The sequence below is a fragment of the Piliocolobus tephrosceles genome, chromosome 6, assembly GCF_002776525.5.
Source record: "Piliocolobus tephrosceles isolate RC106 chromosome 6, ASM277652v3, whole genome shotgun sequence".
NCBI classification, from domain to species: Eukaryota; Metazoa; Chordata; class Mammalia; order Primates; family Cercopithecidae; genus Piliocolobus; species Piliocolobus tephrosceles.
Window position 1 is genome coordinate 101324681 of NC_045439.1, and position 14985 is coordinate 101339665.

Consider the following 14985-nt stretch of genomic DNA (forward strand, 5'->3'; position numbering starts at 1 on the left):
TTAGCCAGGATGGTCTTGATCTCCTGACCTCGTGATCCGCCCGCCTCAGCCTCCCAAAGTGTTGCAATTACAGGCGTGAGCCACTGCGCCCAGCCAACAGCCTCCCTTTTAAGCCAGTTTGTTTCCCTTTGTCTGGCTGTTTTATTTATTTTATTTTTTATTTTTTATTTTTTATTTTTTATTCTTTGAGACAGAGTCTCACTCTGTCGCCCAGGCTAGAGTGCAGTGGTGTGATCTTGGCTCACTGCAACTCTGCCTCCCGGGTTCACGCCATTCTCTGGCCTCAGCCTCCTGAGCAGCTGGGACTACAGGTGGCCGCCACCAAGCCCGGCTTATTTTTTGTATTTTTAGTAGAGACGGGGTTTCACCGTGTTAGCCAGGATGGTCTCAATCTCCTGACCTTGTGGTCCGCCTGCCTCGGCCTCCGAAATTGCTGGGATTACAGGCGTGAGCCACCATGCCTGGCCTGTCTGGCTGTTTTATTTCCCAGTTCCTCAACTGCTGCTGTGAGAAGGGTCCCCCTTTCTCTGTGAGTCAGTCCAGGCCCCTCTCCTAAGCTGTCTCCTTCCCCAGGACAAGCCAAGCTTCGTGCGGGCTCGGGTGAAGAAGCTGCTGGCGGCAGGTGTGGTGTCGGCCATGGTGTGCATGGTGAAGACGGAGAGCCCTGTGCTGACCAGTTCCTGCAGAGAGCTGCTCTCCAGGTGAGCCAGCCTTGGTGGGAGCCAACCTTTCCCAACTCCTGAGCCTCAGGGCTGTGGATGTGGCTCCAGAGGGTGCAGGTTCCAGTGCTGTGGGCCTCTTAGAGCGACAGCTGCCTGCCTGGCTGCCGTCCTTGCTGAGCCCAGAAGTGGAGCGTCTGTCTGCCAGAGTCCCAGAGCCGCCTGCGCACCACTGCCTTCTCCCCACAGGGTCTTCCTGGCTTTGGTGGAAGAGGTAGAGGACCGAGGCACTGTGGTTGCCCAGGGAGGCGGCAGGGTAAGCTGGTTTACACCCCCCTTCCTGATGGCTGAGCCGTCAGCCTATAAAACATGACTCAGCAGCTGCCACGCTAGAGCTGGGTGTTAGATGTGGGACAGAAAAACATTATTCATGGCCAGAGGAACATTGTCCCGCTGAGAGAGTGACACGAACGGCCAGGCTCCTTGGCCCCTCCACACTGGTGGCTGTGAAGGTCCTAGGCTCTACTATTCCTTTGTCTCATTTACCTCCATGGCCCTGGTGCCCAGCACAATCCATGTCCAGCCCTTATTAGGTGTTTCAGGAAGTGTTTGGGTGCAGAGGGTCTGCACAGGGAGTCAAGCCTGGGGAGAGGGAGGAGGGTAAAGGTGGCATGGTCAGGGACTGGGGACCTGATGGTTGGGGTCTTACACTCTCAGGCATGTCCCAAGCAGTGACGGGCTTGTTCCTACAGGCACTGATCCCGCTGGCCCTGGAAGGCACGGACGTGGGGCAGACAAAGGCAGCCCAGGCCCTTGCCAAGCTCACCATCACCTCCAACCCCGAGATGACCTTCCCTGGTGAGCGGGTGCGTATCTTCCTGCCCCGGCCTTTCCACTCCCTCTGTCCCTGATGGCCTATGGGCTGGGCTGTAGCTCCTCTTTGGGACCAGCAGGAAGTTTCAGCTTTGCCAAACCCTGGGGCAGGGAGGACAGCCTGAGACAGCAGTACTCTCTTGGGGGTGGGCTCCTCCCTGCAGGGTTGGTGGGGCTTGTGGGGCCTGCAGCAAGTACCCGACAGGTGGGTGCATGTTGCAGATCTATGAGGTGGTCCGGCCGCTTGTCTCCCTGCTGCACCTCAACTGCTCAGGCCTGCAGAACTTCGAGGCGCTCATGGCCCTAACAAACCTGGCGGGGATCAGCGAGAGGCTCCGGTAAGGTCCCTTGGGATTGCGGGGCCTGGACCAGGCATCAGGATTTGGAATATTCCTCACAGCAGTTTACACAGTGGGAAATGCTCCTTGGTCATTGGCTTCTGTGAGCCTCACAGTGACTCCTCTGCATCATTAGAGAGGAGGAGACAGGCCGAGAGGCAGCATGGCATGGCAGACTCTAGAGTCAGACTGCCTAGCTTCCCTGATTGCAGATGGGTAACCTCAGGCAAGTTATTTAACTGCTCTGCCTCAGTTTTTCCCTCTGTGAAATGGGATGATTATAGTACCTACCTCATGGCATAGTGATGAGGAGAATAAAATGAGAAAATACACTTAAAAGTACTTACTACATGGGTACCTGGCCCCTAGCATTGTACCATATCAGCATGTTTTAGTTTTTTTTTTTTTTGAGACGGTGTCTTGCTCTGTTGCCCAGGCTGGAGTACAGTGGTGCAATCCCAGCGCACTGCAACCTCCACCTCCCAGGTTTTAGTGATTCTCCTGCTTCAGCCTCCTGAGTAGCTGGGATTATAGGCACGTGCCACCACGCCCAGCTAATTTTTGTATTTTTCTAGAGACATGGTTTTACCACGTTGGTCAGGCTGTTCTAGATTTCCTGACCTCGTGATCTGCCCACCTCAGCCTCCCAAAGTGCTGGGATTACAGGCATGAGCCACTGCACCTGGCCAGCATGTTTTAGTTTTATTACTAACTGTGACTTTGAACATATTACTCATTACTTAGCCCATTTCCTATTCTGCAGAACAGTAGTGATGATGATCGCACTAGCACCTTTTTTTTTTTTTTGAGACGGAGTCTTGCTGTGTCGCCCAGGCTAGAGTGCAGTGGCGCGATCTCGGCTCACTGCAAGCTCCGCCTCCTGGGTTTACGCCATTCTCCTGCCTCAGCCTCCCGAGTAGCTGGGATTACAGGCGCCCACCACCTCGCCTGGCTAGCTTTTTTTGTATTTTTTTTTTTAGTAGAGACGGGGTTTCACCGTGTTAGCCAGAATGGTCTCGATCTCCTGACCTCGTGATCCGCCCGTCTCGGCCTCCCAAAGTGCTGGGATTACAGGCTTGAGCCACCGCGCCTGGCCCACACTAGCACCTTTACTGTAGGGCCATGGTGAGGATTAGGTAAGATGATCCAGGTGCCTGGTCAGGGTAAATACTCAGATGAGGCCGGGCACGGTGGCTCACACCTGTAATCCCGACACTTTGGGAGGATGAGGCAGGAGGATCACTGGAGCCCAGATGTTCAAGCCAGTCTGAGCAATGTAGCCATACCTCATCCCTATTTAAAAAAGGAATTGAGAACATCAGGAACAATAGCTAATGGATGCTGGGCTTTTAATACCTGGGTGATGGGATGATCTGTGCAGTAAACCACCATGGCACACGGTTACTTATGTAACAAACCTGCACATCCTACACATGTACCGCTGAACTTAACAGTTGAAAAAAAAAAATTAGCAAGGTGTGGTGGCATGTACCTGTAGTCCCAGCTACTAGAGAGGCTGAGGCAGGAGGATCACTTGAGCCCGGGGGATCAATGCTACAGCAGTGAGCTGTGATCATGCCACTGTACTCCAGCCACTGTACTCCAGGGTGACACAGTGAGATCCTGCCTCAAAAAAACGCAAAAGCAAAAACCCTCAAATGTTAGGCGTTTGAAGACCACCCTGGTCTTCTGCCTCCTAATTTTCAGTATTTTCCACAATCCTATGCTATTTCCTAGGCCTGGTTAGAAGGCTAAGAAGCACTGTAGTTCCTGTCTGGTGCAAGAGGGTCCTTGGACATTGCCAAGAGAAATCCTCAGCCCAGGACTTGATTGCATGAGGGTGTGGGTGCAAGGGTGGAGCGGATGTAGAAACTCTGATGATGCTGCCTGTGTTAGTCTGTTCTTGCATTGCTGTAAAGGAATACCTGAGACTGGGTAATTTATAAAGAAAAGAGGTTTAATTGGTTCATGGTTCTACAGGCTGTATAAATATGGCATCAGCATTTGCTTAGCTTCTGAGGAGGCCTCAGAGAGCTTTTACTCATAGTAGAAGGCAAAGTAGGAGCAGGCACGTCACCTGGTGAAAGGAGGAGGAAGAGACAGTTGGGGGAGATGCCACACACTTTTTTTTTTTTTTGAGATGGAGTCTCCCTCTGTCACCCAGGCTGGAGTGCAGTGGCGTGATCTTGGCTTACTGCAACCTCCACCTTCTGGGTTCAAGCGATTCTCCTGCCTCAGCCTCCCCAAGTAGCTGGGACTACAGGTGCGCACCACCACACCCAGCTAATTTTTTTTTGTATTATTAGTAGAGACAAGGTTTCACCATGTTGGCCAGGCTGGTCTTGAACTCTTGACGTCAAGTCATCTGCCTGCCTCGGCCTCCCAGAGTGCTGGGATTACAGGTGTGAGCCACCACACTCGGCCGAGATGCCACACACTTTTAAACAACCAGATCTCATGAGAACTCACTATCACGAGGACAGCACCAAGCCATGAGGGACCCATCCCATGACCCAGTCACTTCCCACCAGGCCCTACCTCAACACTGGGGGATTACAGTTCAACATGAGGGTTAGAAGGGACAACATCCAGACTGTATCCCTGCTGCTTCCTCCTGTGGCCCTGCAGGCAGAAGATCCTGAAGGAGAAGGCTGTGCCCATGATAGAAGGCTACATGTTTGAGGAGCATGAGATGATCCGCCGGGCAGCCACAGAGTGCATGTGTAACTTGGCCATGAGCAAGGAGGTAAGGGTTGGTCCGGGTGCTCATGACAGGTGGGGATGCAGAGGTACCTGTGCCCTGGCTGGGCTTTGCACTCAACTGACTTGGTCCACTCACCACATCTGGCCACAGGTGCAGGACCTCTTTGAAGCCCAGGGCAATGACCGGCTGAAGCTGCTGGTGCTGTACAGTGGAGAGGATGATGAGCTGCTACAGCGGGCGGCTGCCGGGGGCTTGGCCATGCTCACCTCCATGCGGCCCACGCTCTGCAGCCGCATTCCCCAAGTGGTCAGTGCCTCTTCTCAGTGGGGGAGTGGGGACGGACCAGGAACTCCCAGCATGGTGGCAGCTGAAGGGGACAGTCCTAGGGTGTGTGGGTGTGTCCCTTGCCAAGTTTGAGCCTGTTGCTTGGGGGTCATTTCTACCCTGTTTCTCACAGACCACACACTGGCTGGAGATCCTGCAGGCCCTGCTTCTGAGTTCTAACCAGGAGCTGCAGCACCGGGGTGCCGTGGTGGTGCTGAACATGGTGGAGGCCTCGAGGCAGATTGCCAGCACCCTGATGGAGAGTGAGATGATGGAGATCTTGTCAGTGCTAGCTAAGGGTGACCAGAGCCCTGTCACAAGGGCTGCTGCAGCCTGCCTGGACAAAGCAGTGGACTATGGGCTTATCCAACCCAACCAAGATGGAGAGTGAGGGGGCTGTCCCGGGGCCCAGGGCTCATGCACATGCTACCTATTGTGGCACAGAGAGCAAGGACAGAAGCAGCTTTGGCTGGTGGTGGCTGGCATGCCCAGTACTCTCGCCCCTCCTCGCTTGCTGCCCTAGGATGTCCTCTGTTCTGGGTCAGCGGCCACGTTCAGTCACACAGCCCTGCTTGGCCAGCACAGCCTGCAGCCTCACTGTGAGGGGCCCTTTCTCTGTACTACTGTAGTCAGCTGGGAATGGGGAAGGTGCATCCCAACACAGCCTGTGGATCGTGAGGCATCCGGAAGGGCACACACATCAGCAGCCTCACCAGCTGTGAGCATGGCCTGAGCCTGCTATCAGGCCTGCCCGTCCAATAAAAGTGTGTAGAACTCCACTGTGTGCCCTGTCCTTGGGCAGGGAGGGCTGCTGTGGGTGGGAGTCTCTGAGTGTGGATGAGTATGGGTGTGAGCTGGGCGTGGGTGAGTGTGCAATGGAGCTTCACAGTGGCAAAGCCACCTCCATGGAAGGAATCCAGTGGATTCCCCAACCAGGGCCCACTGAGTTGCTTCTTAATCCTATTGGAGGGACAAAGAGTAAGCCTAGGAAGCTAATCAATAAGAAACTCGCCAGACGTGGTGCCTCAAGCTTGTAATCCCAGCACTTTGGGAGACAGGCAGGTGGATCACTTGAAGTCAGGGGTTTGAGACCAGCCTGGGCAACATGGCAAAACCCTTTATTAAAAATACCAAAAGAAAAAAAAAATTTAGCAGAGTGTGGTGGTGTGCATTTGTAATCCCAGCTACTCGGGAGGCAGAAGCTGCAGTGAGCCAAGAGCGCAGCCTCCCAAAGTGTCCCCTGGGTGACAGAGCCAGACCCTATCTCAAAAAATATTAAACTATCCTAATAAATAAATCGTTTACGGTACAGACTCCCATATGCTGGGCCTTCAACACTTTTGTCTTTATATTGGAAGTCGTCTGTGGCCTCGGCGGAGAGGGTGCTTGGCGGGGCGGGGCGTTGGGATTGGTGGCCAGCTGAGCCTGGTTGAAGGGCGGTTTGGGCCGCGCCCACCACCCTAGCCTGTTTCAAGGAGGGGTAAGCCCAGCGTGAGGCTCATTGGCTCGACAGGGGCACGTGACGGGTCCTGAGCCAATCCGTGGAAGGTAAAAGCTGCTTCCTGTTTGGGCATCAGTCCCCCGCCGGTCCGGTTTTGAGCTGCCGCGCTTCCGGACTGAGGTCGGTGGCAGGGTCCGCCCGTTTTGGGGTTCACTCCTCGTCAACCCTTTAGCTCGGGTCTTAATGAATGTCCTCTCGGCGGTTCTAATCCGAGCTCTACCCTCCCGGGTTCCTGCAGGGGCGGGACCATTTGGTCCAACCTTTGCCGTGGTCCAACGCCTCCCGGAGGTTTCAGTCTAGTTCACAGACCCGGCGTAGGCCTTCAGACCGCAGCGGCCCTCGCGGGGAGGTGAACAGGACTGCGGCCGCCGCGCCCCGGGCAGCGACGTCACCGCCCTTGCCGGGGATTGGCCGCCTCGCGTCGCGCGCCCTTCATACGTTTTCTCCCCGTGGCTGTCGGCGCCCGCTGGGCGGGAGGCATATTCGGAGGCGGCAGCTCTGCGCCTCGGCGTTTCCTCCAAGGCTGCCCACCGGAAGGACCTGTCCGAGAGGGTGGAGAGCATAGAGTCAAGATCAAGGTCAGAGGCCCCATTAGGTTGGGAGAGGACACGGAAGGGGTTAGGAGCGCAGGAACTGGGGTCGCAGGAGAGACCCAAGATCTGACTTCAGAGGCCTGAAAATGCTAGTGCAATTCTGTTTTAGCCCGGGTGCGGCGGCTCACGCCTGTAATCCCAGCACTTTGGGAGGCCGATGTGGTCGGATCACTCGAGCCCAGGAGTTCGAGACCAGCCTGGGCAGCATAGCGAGACCTCTGTCTCTATTATATAAATTATTAAAACAAAAACAAAAAAACCTGCTCCAGCCGAATCTGCTTGAAGTGGCGTTGCTGTTGTAACCAACCACCAGACTGTGTTTGTCTCCCCATTTAAGGGTTAGCTCCTTGGGAGCAGGCAACTGTCCTCACTGGCACAGAGGAGGAGCGCTCAGTAAATTCTTGCTGGACGAATAAACGACTAGATAATGTACAGTTGAAATCGTGTCTGTGTAACTTTCTCAAAACCAACAAGATGTCCAGGGATAATTTTTTTGTCAACGCTAAATACTGGATTCAATAAGCTCATACTGTGTGTTTATTATGGCATGTACTCGCACCAAACCCTTTATTTGCATTTATTACAATTCTGTGAGGTAGGTTCAAACAGCACCGCCCCCACTTCCCTTTGTAAACTGAAGAAATGCAACTGGACTCAGGTTAATTGGCTAAGGTCACAAGGCCCCGCTAAGTTGCAGAGGCACTGCCTCCCGAACGCTCTTCTGCGTTCCACTGTGGGGTGAGTGGCAGAGCACTGTATGTGGAGTTGGTGGGACCTGATTTCAGTCCTCTGCCCGTCTCTGTCTAGCTATGAGTGTGTAAGGGTTATTTTCTCTGGGAATCTCCTCTGTAAAACGACCATTTTGGTTCCCAGGATTATGTGGGATAAAGTGCCAGATGCTGGGAAGCTGCGGGACGGGGTGGGGGTGTCGGGGGCGCTTGGATCCTAGTCCAATGCCTAAAGGACAGGCCACTTCGTACCCACTTTGTGGCACGCTGAGCTTGAGCCAAAAGGGAGGACAGGGAAAGTGCCTCACTAAATATTTGAGAATCTTTGTAAATCCGGTAGGGCATTAGCTAGGGCGTCTGCTCAGCGAAACGTTGTGGCACGGACTCTGCCTTTGTGGTCAGGAGAATGATAGTTTCGCTCTTTTATAGATAAGGCCACTCCAGCCCCTGGAAGGCCAGAGACTTGCCAGTGTCCCACTAGCGGGCTCTTCACAAGAATCTCCCTGGGCCCGCCGCAGCCAGGTGGCGGACTGCAGAGGGCGCTGCTGGGGCATGGCGGAGGAGCGGCCAGGGGTCTGGTTCGGCTTCGGTTTTTGCGGCTTCGGGCAGGAGCTGGGCTCCGGACGCGGGCACCAGGTGCACAGCCCCAGTCCGCTGCGGGCGGGCGTCGACGTCTGCTGCGTGAGCGCGAGCTGGAGCTACACCGCCTTCGTGACTCGTGAGCGCTCCCCGCCCCGTCCCCACTTATTCCAGCAGCACTCTCCAGTCGCCTCCCCGCACCGCTGTGGTCAGTCCAGGGTGTCTTCCCCGTTCAGGCCGCCAGCCCCACATTCTGGGTTGGTCCCCAATTCGGCCCCTTCCCAGGAACACTCCCCGACCCCGCCTCCATTCTGGCCACCCTGCTCCAATCTAGACCAGCCCCCAGCGCCGCCCCCAATTCTAGGCTCTCGGTGCGTGTCCCTTCCCCTCCCTAGCCCTCTCTCCGCCCCGCAGGTGGAGGCCGCGTGGAGCTGTCGGGCTCAGTCAGCGGCGCGGCGGGCGGCTGCAGGGACGCGTGGGCCTCGGAGGGGCTCCTCCTGGTGCTGCGCGCTGGGCCCGGGCCGGAGGCGTTACTGCAGGCCTGGGCGCCCGACTCGGCGCTGCGTGGAGAGCCCTTGTGGGCCCACAATGTGGTGCCCGAGGCCAAAGGGGAAGACGATCCGGGCGGTGAGGCGCAGACTGGGAGGCTACCCCTGTTGCCCTGCGCCCGTGCCTACGTGACCCCGCGGCCTCCCTTCTACCGGCCTCTGGCTCCGGAGCTGCGGGCGCGCCAGCTGGAGCTGGGCGCCGAGCACGCGTTGCTGCTAGACGCGGCTGGTCAGGTGTTCTCCTGGGGCGGGGGCAGGTGAGCGGGGCCGGGGGCAGGTGAGGGCTGGTGATTGGAGAAGCAAGCGGAGGGGGACCCCTTAATGTGACTGTAGCTGACGAGGGTCTCCCTTGCTTAGGCATGGACAGCTGGGCCATGGGACCCTGGAGGCAGAGCTGGAGCCACGGCTGTTGGAGGCGTTGCAGGGCCTAACCATGGCTGAGGTGGCCGCGGGGGGCTGGCATTCTGTGTGTGTGAGTGGTGAGTGACTTAGTGCTTCTCCAGAGGAGCTCATGATCTTGTGCAAACCTTCCTCCTCGTTTTCCAGTTTGGGTGGGTGGCCTACCGAGGCCTCCTTCCAAATTCATCCATCCATCGCCAGTCAGTTATGACTCCTAAATACCTCTCACCCTGGGCCTCCTTTGCTTGCACCATCGACCACTCATACCTGGACTCTGAGGTTGGTTCCTGGCTTCTCTGTTACTGGTCTCACTGCCCCTCCTCTCCTCTCCCCACCTGCTACCAGTGAGGACTGTCTTTTAACAGCGCTCCTGAGGGAGTATGGAGTGTGAGGGGGCAGCTGAGCCAAGGAGAAGGGAGAAAGCTGCCTAGGGGACCATGACATGTGGCACAGAGTGGATACTGGGGTGCCCAGCAGGTACCAGGGTGGTGATGAGTGTGTCCCTGTGGTGGTGCCACAGCTGGCCGGAGTGAGGAGTTTCACTTGGTGATCCAGGTGCAGCTCCTTCCTAGGCTGTTAGAGCCCATGCAGAGAGGGTGAGGCTGGGAACAGATGATCTTTGCCTGTGTCTGGGGCTCTCAATTCTGGCTGCTACTTAGATTACCTGGAATCTTAAAAAGCTACCAATGCCGGGGGGCTGGGCGTAGGGGCTCATGCCTGTAATCCCAGCACTTTGGGAGGCTGAGGCGAGCGGATCGCGAGGTCAGGAGTTTGAGACCAGCCTGACCAACATGGTGAAACCCCGTCTCAAAAAAAAAAAAAACAAAATTAGCTGGGCGCAGTGGTACGCACCTGTAGTCCCTGCTACTCGGGAGGCTGAGGCAGGAGAATCGTTTGAACCTGGGAAGTGGAGATTGCAGTGAGCCGAGATCGTGCCACTGCATTCCAGCCTGGGCGACAGAGTGAGACTCTGTCTCAAACAAAAACAAAAAACTACCAATGCCTGCTGGACGCGGTGGTTCATGCCTGTAATCCCAGTACTTTGGGAGGCCAAGGCAGATAGATCACAGGGTCAGGAGATGGAGACCATCCTGGCCAACATGGTGAAACCCCATCTCTACTAAACATACAAAAATTAGCGGGGCGTGGTGGCATGTGCCTGTAGTCCCAGCTACTCAGGAGGCTGAGGCAAGAGAATCGCTTGAACCCGGGAGGTGGAGGTTGCAGTGAGCTGAGATCATGCCATTGCACTCCAGCTTGAGTAACAGAGTGAGACTCAGTCTCAAAAAAATAAAAAAGAAAAACTACCAATGCCTTCCCCTGCACCATATTCTCATGGAACCAGCCTGGGCTGGTTGCCAAGCTCAGGAAACCCTGGGCTGAGCCTGGCCACCATGGCAAAACCTCGTCTTTGTACAAAAATATGAAAATGAGCTGGACGTGGTGGCTCGTGCCTGTGGTCCCAGCTACTCGAGAGGCTGAGGCTGGAGGATCACTTGAGCCGTGAGCGGAGGTTGCAGTGAGCTAAGATCATGCCACTGCACTCCAGTCTGGGTGACAGAGTGAGACTGTCTCAAAGGAAAAAAAAAACAAACAAACCCTGGACTGGAGAGAAGAGAGATCAGATGGCTGGAAACAACCCACTGAGACGCCCTGCACTCAAGGCCCAGAAGGAGTTTGAGGCCTTTAGTGTAGAGATTGAAGCATGGACGCATCCCACCAGACTTCCTAGTTTCAGATCATTGCTGGGGCCCTGGGACCTTGGGCCTGGTACTTTAACCCCTCTGTGCTTCAGTTGTTGTGAATAAAATAGGGATCCTGCGTAAATGGCGATACTGTCATAAAACCACCTGTAGAGCTATTGTGAGAATTAAGTGATTATATTTGAAAAGCACATGAAACATCAGCATGGATTAAGCACTTCATAAAATCAGCTATTAGACATTTTTAGAATTAGGCAGCTGTTCCAACCAAAAAGCTCTAGTGTTGTGGGAGGCCAGGAAGGGGAGAGCTGTACATGGCTTTCAACAGGACCGCTGTGGGTGCAGTTGAAAAAGGGGCACAGGCCGGCCCAGTGGTGGTTTTATTTATTTATTTAGAGGGATTTTGCCATATTGCTGAGGCTAGTCTCGAACTTTTGAGCTCAAGTGATCCACCCATCTGAACCTCCCAAAGTGCTGGGTTACAGGCATGAGCCACCACACCTGGCCCCGGCCCTGTGGTTTTGAAAGGGAGACCACTGCGGCACTTACAGGGATACGTTTCTAAAATGAGGGGCAATTTGGCAGCGTAAGAATGGAAGTGGAAGGTCCAGTAAGGGCCTTAAAGGGTGACCTGAAGGCATTGAGGGAGATGGGAACCTAAGACAAGACCCTGGGGCCTGAGAGGAAGCACCTTGGCCTTGAGTGCTGCCTTGGGCAGGGCAGGCTTTAGTTGTCCCCATGAGCGGATGGGATGGGGAAGAGAGTTTGGATGTATGCAGGGGGTTCACAGTCTGTTTCATGTGTCCACTTGATTTCTTTCAGAGACTGGGGATATTTATATCTGGGGCTGGAATGAATCGGGGCAGCTGGCCCTGCCCACCAGGAACCTGGCAGAGGATGGAGAGACTGTCGCAAGGGAAGGTGAGGGTCAACTCAGCTCCCACAGCTGTCTCCCCAGGATGTGGCTGTCATTCCTAACTCCTGGCTGTATGCTGGCCTCAGAGCTACACTGCTCAGATGGAGCATGTGAACCCCTTGCGGGAGGGAGCATTGGCAAGGCTGATGCCGGTCTTGGCACAACACACTTGTGCAGTAGTGCCAACCCTGCCTGTAGAATGTAGGGGTTGGGAGCACCAGATTTGGAGCTAGACAGTCATGTGCCTCAGAGCTGTTGTGGTAATAAGTGACAGCATGAATAAGGTTTAGCTCAGGGCTCAGTTGGCATTCACATCATTATTATTATAATTCTAAAGCCACAGGACTGAATGAAGATGGTTCTCAGGTGAAGAGAACAGGCCGGGTTGAGGATGGAGCCCCTGCCCCCTTCATAGCTGTCCAGCCCTTCCCAGCATTACTGGATCTCCCCTTGGGCTCAGATGCAGTCAAGGTCAGCTGTGGATCCCGGCACACAGCTGTGGTGACACGTGAGTGGGGCTGGGAGGCTGGTTTAGGATGGAGCAGGAAGGCACTCCACGCCACTTGAGCTGCTGTGGAAAGGGGTGTGGTTGACGGAAAAACTTCTGTTATAAGGCTTCTGTGGCTCATACAGAGCAGCTACCTTGCTCAGTGGATAAGCCCCAACCCCCATGTTGTTTCACAGTAGTTCCCCAGCCTGTCAAGCTCAGAAGATTCTTCCTTCTGGTGGGAGGGTGATGCTCTCTGCCCTCCGTGCATGCCCACAGACACATTCCCTGCCTGCCGCCACCTCTGACAGCAGGGTCTGTCCAGTCCGGCATGGAGGAAGACTGTGGCGCTCGGTAGTTGGGGCACACAGGAAGATCCGCCCCTTTTTCCGTTGGGATCCTTTGCCATGCCACATGTGATCAGCCAGTTGTTGAGAATATGTTGTTCTACGCCAGGCACATCTCATGATGACTGTAATGTGCTAGCGGTGGGCTGTGCCAAGCCAGGCTGGATAAATGCCTTGCCAAAGAACAGTAGTGACAACTATTGATTGTTCTTTTGCTTTCAGGAACAGGGGAGCTCTACACCTGGGGCTGGGGTAAGTAAAAGGATTGTTTCTGTGACCCTGAAACCAAGGGGAAGAAAGACCTGGGAGTATAGGGCAGGTGACAAAGCCACCAAGACTAGAGGAAGCAGGGGCCTCGGCCAGGTCACTGGGAGGATCAGGACTGCTCCCTCCCTGGGGTTGGAACAGACGTAGGCACACTCAGTCCGAGCCCAGACGGGGGAAACATGGAGGGGATATTGGTACCACCTGCCTACCTCTCGGAAAGACTGTCTTAAGGGAGTATCCAACCAGCATTTACAAAGCAGCTTTTTGTGGATGTGACACTGGGTGGATAAAAAGGTATGATGGAAATGTGTGCTCTGAACATCTTAGCTTGGGTAGCAGGGAAGTCTGGAGGAGCGTCTTGCCTGGAGTGGCTGGTCGCCACTAGCCTCTTGGGGATACGCAGGTTTGCCTGGCTCTGGGTCTCCCGGATTCACAGAGCAGTGGGGCATAATCCTAGCACCTCATTTAATAGTCTGGGCCCCTTCGTGGAGGGAAAGCAGCAGCAAGACCCAGTAGAGACTATGGCAAAGGGGCTGGTTTCACTTTAGGTAAATATGGACAGCTGGGCCACAAGGACACCATCAGCTTGGATTGGCCCCGCCGTGTGGAATACTTTGTAGATAAGCAACTCCAAGTAAAGGCTGTCACCTGTGGGCCCTGGAACACCTACGTGTATGCTGTGGAGAAAGGGAAGAGTTGACGTGTGTATGTATATGTATATACAACACCTGTGAAACCCCCATTCAGGTCGAGGAAAACCATTGCCTGCACCCCAAGGGCCCCGTATTTGCCCCTCCCCATCATAGTCCTGCCTTTCACCCTCAAGCACCATCCTAAAATTGTCTGCACTTTAGAAACACCTGGAGAACATTGAAAACTCTGTCTGCCTAAGATCAGCATCAATGAAACAATGAAATCAACGAAACAATGAAATCAGAACCTCTGGGTGTGTGGCCTAGATACTGGTAGATTCAAAGCTCCGCCCACCTCACCCCAGGGAATTTGATGTGTAGCTGAGATTGGGGCACATTCCAGGTCATCTTCCTTTGTCAGTCACTTTCCTGCTTTCGTTTGAATTTTACCAGCCTTGCATGCATCCTTATACAACATAGTTGTTTGCTTTTGAGTATTAGATAAATGGAATCTTGTATATGTGCTTTTGTGTCGTTTTTGTCACTCAGCATTGTGTGATCCATCCTTGTTGGGTCCTGGAGTTCTTTCATTTTTAATGCTATATGGTGTTCCGTTGTATGAATAATACCTCAAGTGATACGGTTTTGTTGATGGTCATTTTGTTTCTGATCTTGGTCATTCCACATAAGACTTTGAGCAGTCTTCTGCACACATGCACAGGTTCCTTTGCAGAACATTGAGTTGAATTGCTAAGTCAAGAGATACCTTTAATTTTACTAGATAACTGTTTTCCACCAGCAGGGTGGTGTCTACTGTGGCTGAAATGTCAGGTAGATGCACACTGGTTTTAATTTGCATTTCCCTGAATACTGATGAGGTTGAGTAGCTTTTCATTTGTGTATTGGATAGCTGGCATGGTGGCTCACACCTATAGTCCCAGCACTTTGGGAGGCTAAGTGGGGTGATTGCTTGAGGTGAAGAGTTCATGTTTCTTGGCCATTTGGAGTTTTTCTGTTGTGAAGTGCCTGTTCAAGTTTTCTGGCCTTTTAAAATGTTCTTTATTTTCCTTAGTGATTTTTCTTTTGGATATTTCAGATCCTAATCTTTTGAGAGTTAGTATTCAGAGTATCTTCTGCTACCATGTAGTTTGTTGTTTCAGTCTCTCCTGGTATTACCAATTTTTGTTTGATACTTAGGTGATGCTTACTCCATGCCAGGTAAGGCTCAAAGTGCTTTACAAGTATCAACTTATTTTGATAAAGTAAGTTTAACATCAGTAGTTTTCTATATGGTTAAATTGTATTTGTGCATGTGTGTGTCTGTGGTTTAGCAAATGTTTCCCACCCGTGGGGCCTTTAAGTTTTTTTTTTTTTTTCTTCTCTTTTT

The 14985-nt window shown here is 53.7% G+C and overlaps 2 protein-coding genes across 27 annotated transcripts in view; both read left to right on the forward strand.

Annotated features, from left to right (window-relative positions):
* UNC45A (unc-45 myosin chaperone A) overlaps positions 1–5677 on the forward strand; it is a 20305-nt gene extending 14628 nt beyond the window's left edge. For both annotated transcript variants that reach the window (XM_026448701.2, XM_023195357.2), the window contains exons 15-21: positions 574–701; positions 909–975; positions 1412–1525; positions 1755–1870; positions 4499–4616; positions 4725–4880; positions 5032–5677. In XM_026448701.2, the coding sequence (XP_026304486.1) occupies positions 574–701; positions 909–975; positions 1412–1525; positions 1755–1870; positions 4499–4616; positions 4725–4880; positions 5032–5289 (957 nt within the window). In that variant the 3' untranslated portion in view covers positions 5290–5677. The remainder of the gene's footprint in view (positions 1–573; positions 702–908; positions 976–1411; positions 1526–1754; positions 1871–4498; positions 4617–4724; positions 4881–5031) is intronic.
* A 764-nt stretch (positions 5678–6441) lies between these two features.
* The window catches only part of RCCD1 (RCC1 domain containing 1), a 34543-nt gene continuing 25999 nt past the window's right edge, over positions 6442–14985 (forward strand). For 12 of the 25 annotated variants that reach the window (XR_003307024.2, XR_002727103.3, XR_002727102.3 and 9 more), the window contains exons 1-7: positions 6676–6977; positions 8150–8438; positions 8714–9104; positions 9205–9326; positions 11772–11870; positions 12203–12373; positions 12922–12951. Coding sequence is in view for 20 of the 25 variants with exons in the window: in XM_023195371.3 (XP_023051139.1) it covers positions 8273–8438; positions 8714–9104; positions 9205–9326; positions 11772–11870; positions 12203–12373; positions 12922–12951 (979 nt within the window). In the remaining 5 variants the exon portion in view is untranslated. Of the gene's footprint in view, positions 6520–6675; positions 6978–8149; positions 8439–8713; positions 9105–9204; positions 9327–11771; positions 11871–12202; positions 12374–12921; positions 12952–13514; positions 14257–14985 lie in introns of those variants that run through there. The other 13 variants (XM_023195389.3, XM_023195391.3, XM_023195386.3 and 10 more) reach the window with 7 other exon arrangements.